The sequence below is a fragment of the Aegilops tauschii genome, chromosome 2 (assembly GCF_002575655.3).
Source record: "Aegilops tauschii subsp. strangulata cultivar AL8/78 chromosome 2, Aet v6.0, whole genome shotgun sequence".
Taxonomy (NCBI): domain Eukaryota; kingdom Viridiplantae; phylum Streptophyta; class Magnoliopsida; order Poales; family Poaceae; genus Aegilops; species Aegilops tauschii.
Window position 1 is genome coordinate 122,434,056 of NC_053036.3, and position 9,433 is coordinate 122,443,488.

The 9,433-nt window shown below is 44.9% G+C and overlaps 1 protein-coding gene across 1 annotated transcript; it reads left to right on the top strand.

The window, feature by feature from the left end:
- The first annotated feature begins 547 nt into the window (after positions 1-547).
- Positions 548-1,786, top strand: LOC109744638 (putative F-box protein At4g22660). Its single transcript, XM_020303797.2, has one exon. It carries the CDS (start codon positions 548-550, stop codon positions 1,784-1,786), a length of 1,239 nt encoding a protein of 412 aa, XP_020159386.2.
- The last annotated feature ends 7,647 nt before the right edge of the window (positions 1,787-9,433 follow it).

A 9,433-nucleotide genomic window follows, 5' to 3' on the forward strand; every position in this document is an offset into this window, starting at 1 on the left:
GGTCCGTCCGGGCAAAATGCACAGACTGCCGGACTGATATCTTTTTGTGATCGGGCATGTAAAAATTAAGCATATTGACTTTTTTTTGATGTGATCGGCCGATGATTTGTTCTGGTGATGGTGTGATCTAACGTGCTCAATGGATCAGACGTATTTTAATTTTAAATTGCACTTTACTCGTGAATATATAGTGCCTAACATTGAATGATCGGCTTCCGCATTCGTGTTCGTAAACTAATTCTCTGTCCGCGGACGGATAAGATGTCGGGTTTGTGGGTCCGATGACGCTCTAAGACATTTCCAGAGGAAGAGATTGATTAGGTGGGACCGCATTTAGATACCTGGCGTCCTTTGATTGCGTGATCTGGCCTCTACAAGTAAAAACCGGATGGTAAAGAAATCGTTGGGGAGAGGTGGTCGCTCGATGTGTGGAGAGGTTGCCGACTCCCGTTAATACTACTACTAGTAGAGAGATTGGCGTCTTTTTCCTTGCGAGAGTCCTAAATAATCGTATGCCCTAACAAGTACTCGGATTGATACGGCCGCGATGGAAACAACCGGCGGCGCACGGAACTGGTCCGAGCTGCCGGAGGATGTCTTGCTCACCACCATGTCGGCCATGGAGGTCCTCGACGTCGTCCGGGCGAGCGCGGTCTGCTCCTCCTGGAGCTCCACCTACGCCACGTTCCGCCGGCTCAGGCTTCCATCGCCGAAGCAATCTCCCTGCCTGTTGTATCCCCACGACGACGCCGGCGGGCCAGACGGCATGGCGCTCTACTCCCCGTCAGCCGACGCGACATTCCGCATACGGCTTCCGCATGATGCCGTCGTCCTTGCCGGCTCGGCGTACGGGTGGCTCTTCGTCACCGACCAGGCGGCCAATCCCTACTTGCTCAACCCTCTCACCGGCGCGCGGGCCGTGCTCCCGCCCGTCACTAGTTTCCAATGCGTGGTGGGCAGCTCCTTGGACGACGACGGGAACATTATCTACCGCACCGAAGACTCCAACCTGGCATCTCACGGAGACGACGTGCGGTTCTTCTCCGTCACCGCACGAGTCGCGCGCTCCTGGATGTATCGCCACGTGGCCCTCTGTGCCGACGGCGCCGCGCCGTCGTGCGTCGTCCTGGTCGTGCACGAGCAGCCGATGGACCTCCACTTCGCCAGGCCAGGAGACGAGCGCTGGTCCTCGCTATCCTCCGTCGGCACCGGCTTTGTCAGCGCCGTCTACAACGACAAGGACGGTCTGTTCTACGTGCTCCAGTGCTGCGGCACCGTCCACGCTCTAGACCTCCACGGCCAGACGTCCCCGACGGCAAGGGTTCTCATCCGCACGCGGGGGCTCGTTGTTCATCGCCGCTCCCTCGCCGTCACGCCGTGCGGCGACGTCTTGCTGGTGGCGAGGACATCTTGCCTGTTAGAGCGCCTTGATATCTACGACAGCGGGAACGCCTTCTCTGTGTACAAGCTTGACCTCAGGGCGAAGAAGGTGAAATTAGAGGGCATCGGAGACCATGCTCTGTTCCTTGGAAACAAGAGCTCGGCGGTGTGCGCTCCGGTCGTGGACTGCCCCAGGCTAAGACCAAATTGTGCATATCTGGCCGACTTTAGCCGTGCGAGCATCCCCAATAGAGAGCGCAAGGTGATCAAGAAGCGGGACGTCGCCATCTACTGGGACTTTGAGAGCGGGGTAATGCATAACATCTGTAATATGTGGCCTCTCCATTTGCTGGATATACCGGAGACGGCGCCGGCTCCAATTTGGTTAACACCCTCTCCTTTGTAACGGACCAGTAAGGCAGTAACCGTAAGTGCACTTACCCCGTATCAACCAATGCTGTAGCCCTAACAAGGCGCATATTGCCCTTTTCCGAAAGATTGATCCTCACTACTCCCTTCGTTGCTAAATATAGGTCTTTTTAGAAATTCTTTTATATGAGCTACATACGAAGCAAAATGAGTGAATCTACACTCTAAAGTATGCTTATATACATCCGTATGTAGTATATTGAAATCTATAAAAAGACTTATATTTAGAAAGGGAGAGAGTACTACCTATTCTCTTAACATGCACATTGTTCACATCAGCAAGTTTGCCACGTCACCATTCCACTACTAGCTTACAGAAGGGACCAACCAGATGTTTGAATTATTGAGACTTGCCACTGCTAAATGTGGGGAAAATGTCCAAAATAAACCTTAAACTTGTAGGCGAAAACTAAATCAAACCCTAAACTCCCAATCCCTGAAATCAACACACCAAACTCTTTAATTCCGGCTATTTTGAACCTTGAGAGGATTTAGGCAGTATTTTCTGAATTGGGCCGGCCCATTAGCGTAGTCGCTTGCGCGTGCTCTCTGGTCTGGTTTTTCTTTTCTTTTTTTCTTTTTCACACATGTATAATTTTTCTCAGTACCCAACGTACATTTTTAATGCACACATGAAATACATTTTTGCTATACTTTCGACATTTCAAATACATTATGTACATTTTTAAATTCATGTTTCAAAAAAATTGTAATACATGTTAATATTTTTCCAAATACATGTTTTGCATTTTCTTAATGACAATAAACATTTTATAAAACTACATGAACATTCTTATATATTGTACAACATTTTGAAAATTGTATACACCTTTTTCGAACACATGTCACGTAGGGTATACACTTTTTTACATTGTATACACTTTTTTTTAAATGACACAAACACATTTTTTAAACTCGTGAACATTCTTGAAATTTTACATTTTTCTGAATGTACGATTTTTTGTGCATCACACGAATATTATTTTATATTGTATCAACATAAACATTGTTTTGAAATGGCCCGTACATTTTTTTAAACTCATGATATTTTTTAGATGTCATAAATTTATTATTGCACATTTTTTCTAATTCCAATTTTTTTTCCTATTTTTAAAAAATATCAAAAAAGTATGCACACTTTAAAATTTTGTTCAGGTTTCAGAAAATGTTTATGTTTCAAAAAGTGTTCTCACTTTTTAATTTTCTTTAGGTTTCAGAAAATGTTTATGTTTCAAAAAGTGTTCGCACTTTAAAATTTTGTTCAGGTTTCAAAAAATGTTTATTTTTTATAAAGTGTTTACTTTTCAAAATTGATTGTTTTTTTTAAATGTTGGTTTTTTAAAAGTATTCGGAATTTTCAAAAAGTGCTCGCACTTTAAATGTTAGGAAATTTCAGAAAAAAGTACGTTTCTAATACTTGTTTGCCCCTAAAAGATGTTTTCAAAGTTCAATGCTCCGGTTCTGCTTAAGTACTTCGGGTCTCTAATTGTGTTACTCGTATTCGTCTAGTGTAGTGGCTAGCAGAATGAGGACAACCAGGTTCCAAGTTCGACTCCATGGTATGGTAGTCATATTTATTTCGAGTCCGCAGCCAACTATCCCAGTTGGGCAATACCTGTTTGAGAAAGCTCTTAAGGTTTAGGGATAAAAGAATTTGGTATGTTGATTTCAAGAATTTGTAGTTTGAGGTTCGATAGCACCACCTATGGATTGAAGTGTCCATCAATGTGGATGTACGATAGCACTACGGAACCCCCCTCTAGACCTACTTTCGATCCTAGAGCTTGTCCGAGATCCTACCTGATGTGGCCTCGGGAGTTTCGTCGATCAAACTTAACGCCTGAATCGACAGGGTAATGATCCAGGATTGAATCCGCGATCAGCACGATGGTGTCGGCAAGGTCTTGGGACTAATCTGACACTCAACCTGAAAACGCAAGCTCGCCGCAGGCATCCGCAGCGTTCTCCACATTTCCAAACCTAATGGTTTGGCTCGGAGTGAACTTATCGATCAGGCCGAGGTGACCGGTCGCATCGGCGTAGAGCCTCTCGCTGCCGAACACAAAAGTTGTCCGGGGAAGAATATCTTCCCACAGCCAATATTGTCGTCCATCCGAAGTTGAGCCATTGAGCCGTTTTGACCACACAACAGGACCTGTATGGGCCACCAATGTCAGAGTCAAATCGGCAGATCTCGGGTAGGGGGTCCCGAGCTGGTGATCTTAGCTTGATGGTAACATGACAAAGAGGGACACGATGTTTTACCCAGGTTCGGGCCCTTTCAAAGAGGTAAAACCCTACGTCCTGCTTCTATTATATTGATTTTGGGTGGAGTACAAAGTACAGGATGATCTACCTCAAGATCATATGTGAATGAATCTTACGTGACCCTACGGACTAAACCCCTCGGCTTATATAGGCACCGGGTGTAGCTGGGGTTACATGTAGGTCAGTTACATCAAGGGATAAGCATGCCTATGATTCAAACATTTCTTGAAGTGTGTGCCAAGTCTTCGGAGGGTTCCATCTTGAGTACACCATGGGGCATGGCATACATGGCCCATTCTTCGGTTGTCTGGAGGTCCTTAGCCTGGCCCATGACTGACAGGCCGACGTGCTTAGCACCCCCTAGTTCAGGACACCGTCAAATAGAGCCGGCACTGAGTGACCCGCTGGGTCAGCTGGCCTTACAGTTTTATATCTCACAGCAGATGGAATCTCCGTCGCGCCGGCGTAGTCGTAGGATCCGATTTTGTGATGCAGTTTGTCCTATAATTTTCGGCAAACGCTTGCGTATATGAACACCAAAATTGTCTTGATATGTTTCGGTAAGATGCTACGTACAAAGCAGATAGCTTGATTTTTTTCTATTAACCATGTATTAGAAATCTTACTAATTCTTACACTAGTCAGATTGCATCAAACCGTGTCTAATTTTAACATCTTGTTTGTCCACGAGGCGATGCAAAGGAAGAATTTGGGTGAATCCGAAATACCCATCGAGCCAACGAGGTCACTGACTATTCTTTATATGGGTTTGTTTTGGAACGTAGCAGAAATTCAAAATTTTCCTACGTGTCACCAAGATCAATCTAGGAGATGCTAGCAACGAGAGAGAGGGAGTGCATCTTCATACCCTTGAAGATCGCTAAGCGGAAGCGTTACAAGAACGCGGTTGATGGAGTCGTACTCGCAGCGATTCAAATCACGGAAGATCCGATCTAGCGCCGAACGGACGGCGCCTCCGCGTTCAACACACGTACAGCCCGGGGACGTCTCCTCCTTCTTGATCCAGCAAGGGGAGAGGAGAAGTTGAGGGAGAACTCCAGCAGCACGACGACGTGGTGGCAATGGAGCTCGTGGTTCTCCGGTAGAGCTTCGCTAAGCACTCCGGAGGAGGAGGAGGTGTATGAGGAGGGAGGGCTGCGCCAGGGAAGAGGTGCGGCTGCCCTCCCACCCCTCCACTATATATAGGGGCAAGGGGAGAGGGGGAGGCGCCCTAGGTTTCCCCTAGGGGGCGGCGGCCAAGAAGATTGGATCTCCCTAGGGAAAATCCTAGGGAGACTTGCCCCCCAAGCCAAGCAGGTGGAGGCTTGCCTCCCAAGCCAGGTGGAGGCGCCCCACCTCCTCAAGTAACGTGGGAAAGGGTGTGGGGGGTGCACCACCCCTTAGTGGGCTGGTTTGCCCCTTCCCCTTTGGCCCATGAGGCCCTCCAACACTTGCCGGGGCTCCCGAAACACCTTTCGGTCATGCTGGCCATAGCCTGGTACCCCCGGAACACTTCCAGACTCCAATACCCTTCGTCCAATATATCGATCTTCACCGCCGGACCATTCCGGAACTCCTCGTGATGTCCGGGATCTCATCTGGGACTCCGAACAACCTTCGGTAACCACATACTATTTCCCATAACAACTCTAGCGTCACCGAACCTTAAGTGTGTAGACCCTACGGGTTCGGGAACCATGCAGACATGACCGAGACACCTCTCCGGCCAATAACCAATAGTGGGATCTGGATACCCATATTGGCTCCCACATGTTCCACGATGATCTCATCGGATGAACCACGATGTCGGGGATTCAATCAATCCCGTATACAATTCCCTTTGTCTATCGGCATGTTACTTGCCCGAGATTCGATCGTCGGTATCCCAATACTTCGTTCAATCTTGTTACCGGCAAGTCTCTTTACTCGTTCCGTAACGCATGATCCCGTGGCTAACTCCTTAGTCACATTGAGCTCATTATGATGATGCATTACCGAGTGGGCCCAGAGATACCTCTCCGTCATACGGAGTGACAAATCCCAGTCTCGATTCGTGCCAACCCAACAGACACTTTCGGAGATACCTGTAGTGCACCTTTATAGCCACCCAGTTACGTTGTGACGTTTGGTACACCCAAAGCATTCCTACGGTATCCGGGAGTTGCACAATCTCATGGTCTAAGGAAACGATACTTGACATTAGAAAAGCTCTTAGCAAACGAACTACACGATCTTGTGCTATGCTTAGGATTGGGTCTTGTCCATCACATCGTTCTCCTAATGATGTGATCCCGTTATCAATGACATCCAATGTCCATGGTGAGGAAACCATAACCATCTGTTGATCAACGAGCTAGTCAACTAGAGGCTTACTAGGGACATGTTGTGGTCTATGTATTCACACATGTATTACGGTTTCCAGTTAATACAATTATAGCATGAACAATAGACAATTATCATGAACAAGGAAATACAATAATAACCATTTTATTATTGCCTCTAGGGCATATTTCCAATAGTCTCCCACTTGCACTAGAGTCAATAATCTAGTTCACATCACTATGTGATTGTAATGAATCCAACACCCATGGGGTTTGTTCATATCTCGCTTGTGAGAGAGGTTTTTAGTCAACGGGTCTGAACCTTCCAGATCCGTGTGTGCTTTACAAATCTCTATGTCATCTTGTAGATGCAGCTACCACGCGCTACTTGGAGCTATTCCAAATAACTGCTCTACTATATGAATCCGGTTTACTACTCAGAGTCATCCGGATTAGTGTCAAAGTTTGCATCGACATAACCCTTTACGACGAACTCTTTTACCACCTCCATAATCGAGAAAATTCCTTAGTCCACTAGTTACTAAGGATAAGTTCGACCGCTGTCATGTGATCCATTCCTGGATCACTCTTGTACCCCTTGACTGACTCATGGCAAGGCACACTTCAGGTGCGGTACACAGCATAGCATACTGTAGAGCCTACGTCTAAAGCATAGGGGACAACCTTCGTCCTTTCTCTCTCTTCTGCCGTGGCAGGTCTTGAGTCTTACTCAATACTCACACCTTGTAACACAGCCAAGAACTCCTTCTTTGCTGATCTATTTTGAACTCCTTCAAAATCTTGTCACGTTATGTATTCATTTGAAAGTACTATTAAGCATTTTTGATCTATCCTTATAGATCTTGATGCTCAATGTTCAAGTAGCTTAATCCAGGTTTTCCATTAAAAACACTTTTCAAATAACCTTGTATGCTTTCCAGAAATTCTACATCATTTCTGATCAACAATATGTTAACAACATATACTCATCAAAAATTCTATAGTGCTCCCACTCACTTCTTTGGAAATACAAGTTTCTCATAAACCCAAAATCTTTGATCATCTCATCAAAGCGTACATTCCAACTCCAAGATGCTTACTCCAGTCCTTAGAAGGATTGCTGGATCTATGCATACTTGTTAGCATCTTTCAGGATTGACAAAACCTTCTGGTTGTATCACATACAACCTTTCCTCAAGAAAATCGTCGAGGAAACAATGTTTTTTTGACATCCTATCTGCAAGATTTCATAAATAATGCAGTAACTACTAATATAATTCCAACAGACTCTTAGCATCCCTACGAGTGAGAAAATCTCATCGTAGTCAACCCCTTGAACTTGTCGGAAAACATCTTAACGACAAGTCGAGCTTTCTTAATGGTGACACTTACCATTATTGTCCGTCTTCCTTTTAAAATCCATCTGCACCCAACAGCCTTACGACCATCAAGTAGTTCTTCCAAAGTCTATACTTTGTTTTATACACGGATCCTCTCTCGGATTTTATGGCCTCGAGCCATTCGTCGGAATCCGGGTCCATCATCGCTTCTCCATAGCTCGTAGGTTCATTATTGTCTAGCAACATGACTTCCAAGACAGGATTACGTACCACTCTGAAGTAGCATGCATCCTTGTCGTCCTACGAGGTTTGGTAGTGACTTGATCCGAAGTTTCATGATCACTATCATAAGCTTCCACTTCAATTGGTATAGGTGCCACAGGAACAACTTCCTGTGCCCTGCTACATACTAGTTGAAGTCATGGTTCAATAACCTCATCAAGTCTCCACCATCCTCCCACTCAATTCTTTCGAGAGAAACTTTTCCTCGAGAAAGGACCCGTTTCTAGAAACAATCGCTTTTGCTTCCAGATCTGAAATAGGAGGTATACCCAACTGTTTTGGGTATTCTATGAAGATGTATTTATCCGCTTTGGGTTCGAGCTTATCAGCCTGAAACTTTTTCACATAAGCGTCGTAGCCCCAAACTTTTAAGAAACGACAGCTTAGGTTTCTCTAAACCATAGTTCATACGGTGTCGTCTCAACGGAATTGCGTGGTGCCCTATTTAAAGTGAATGTGGTCATCTCTAATGCCTAACCCATAAACGATAGTGTAATTCGATAAGAGACATCATGGTATGCACCATATCCAATAGGGTGCAGTTACGATGTTCGGACACACCATCACACTATGGTGTTCCAGGCGGTATTAGTCGTGAAACAATTTCCACAATTTCTTAATTGTGTGCCAAACTCGTAACTCAGATATTCATCTCTATGATCATATCACAGACATTTTATGCTCTTGTCACGACGATCTTCAACTTCACTCTGAAATTACTTGAACCTTTCAATAATTCAAACTTGTGTTTCATCAAGTAAATATACTCAGCATCTACTCAAATCATCTATGAAGCAAGAACATAACGATATCCACTGCATGCCTCAGCACTCATTGGACTGCACACATCAAAATGTATTACTTCCAACAAGTTGCTTTCTTGTTCCATCTTACTGAAAACGAGGCCTTTCAGTCATCTTGCCCATGTGGTATGATTTGCATGTCTCAAGTGATTCAAAATCAAGTGAGTCCAAACGATCCATCTGTATGGACTTTCTTCATGCATATATACTAATAGACATGGTTCGCATGTCTCAATCTTTTCAAAAACGAGTGAGTCCAAAGATCCATCAACATGGAGCTTCTTCATGCGTTTTATACCAATATGACTCAAATGGCAGTGCCACAAGTATGTGGTACTATCATTACTATCTTATATCTTTTTGGCATGAACATGTGTATCACTACGATCGAGATTCAATAAACCATTCATTTTAGGTGCAAGACCATTGAAGGTATTACTCAAATAAACAGAGTAACCATTATTCTCCTTAAATGAATTACCGTATTGCGATAAACATAATCCAATCATGTATATGCTCAACGCAAACACCAAATAACAATTATTTAGGTTTAACACCAATCTCGATGGTAGAGGGAGCGTGCGATGTTTGATCACATCAACCTTGGAAA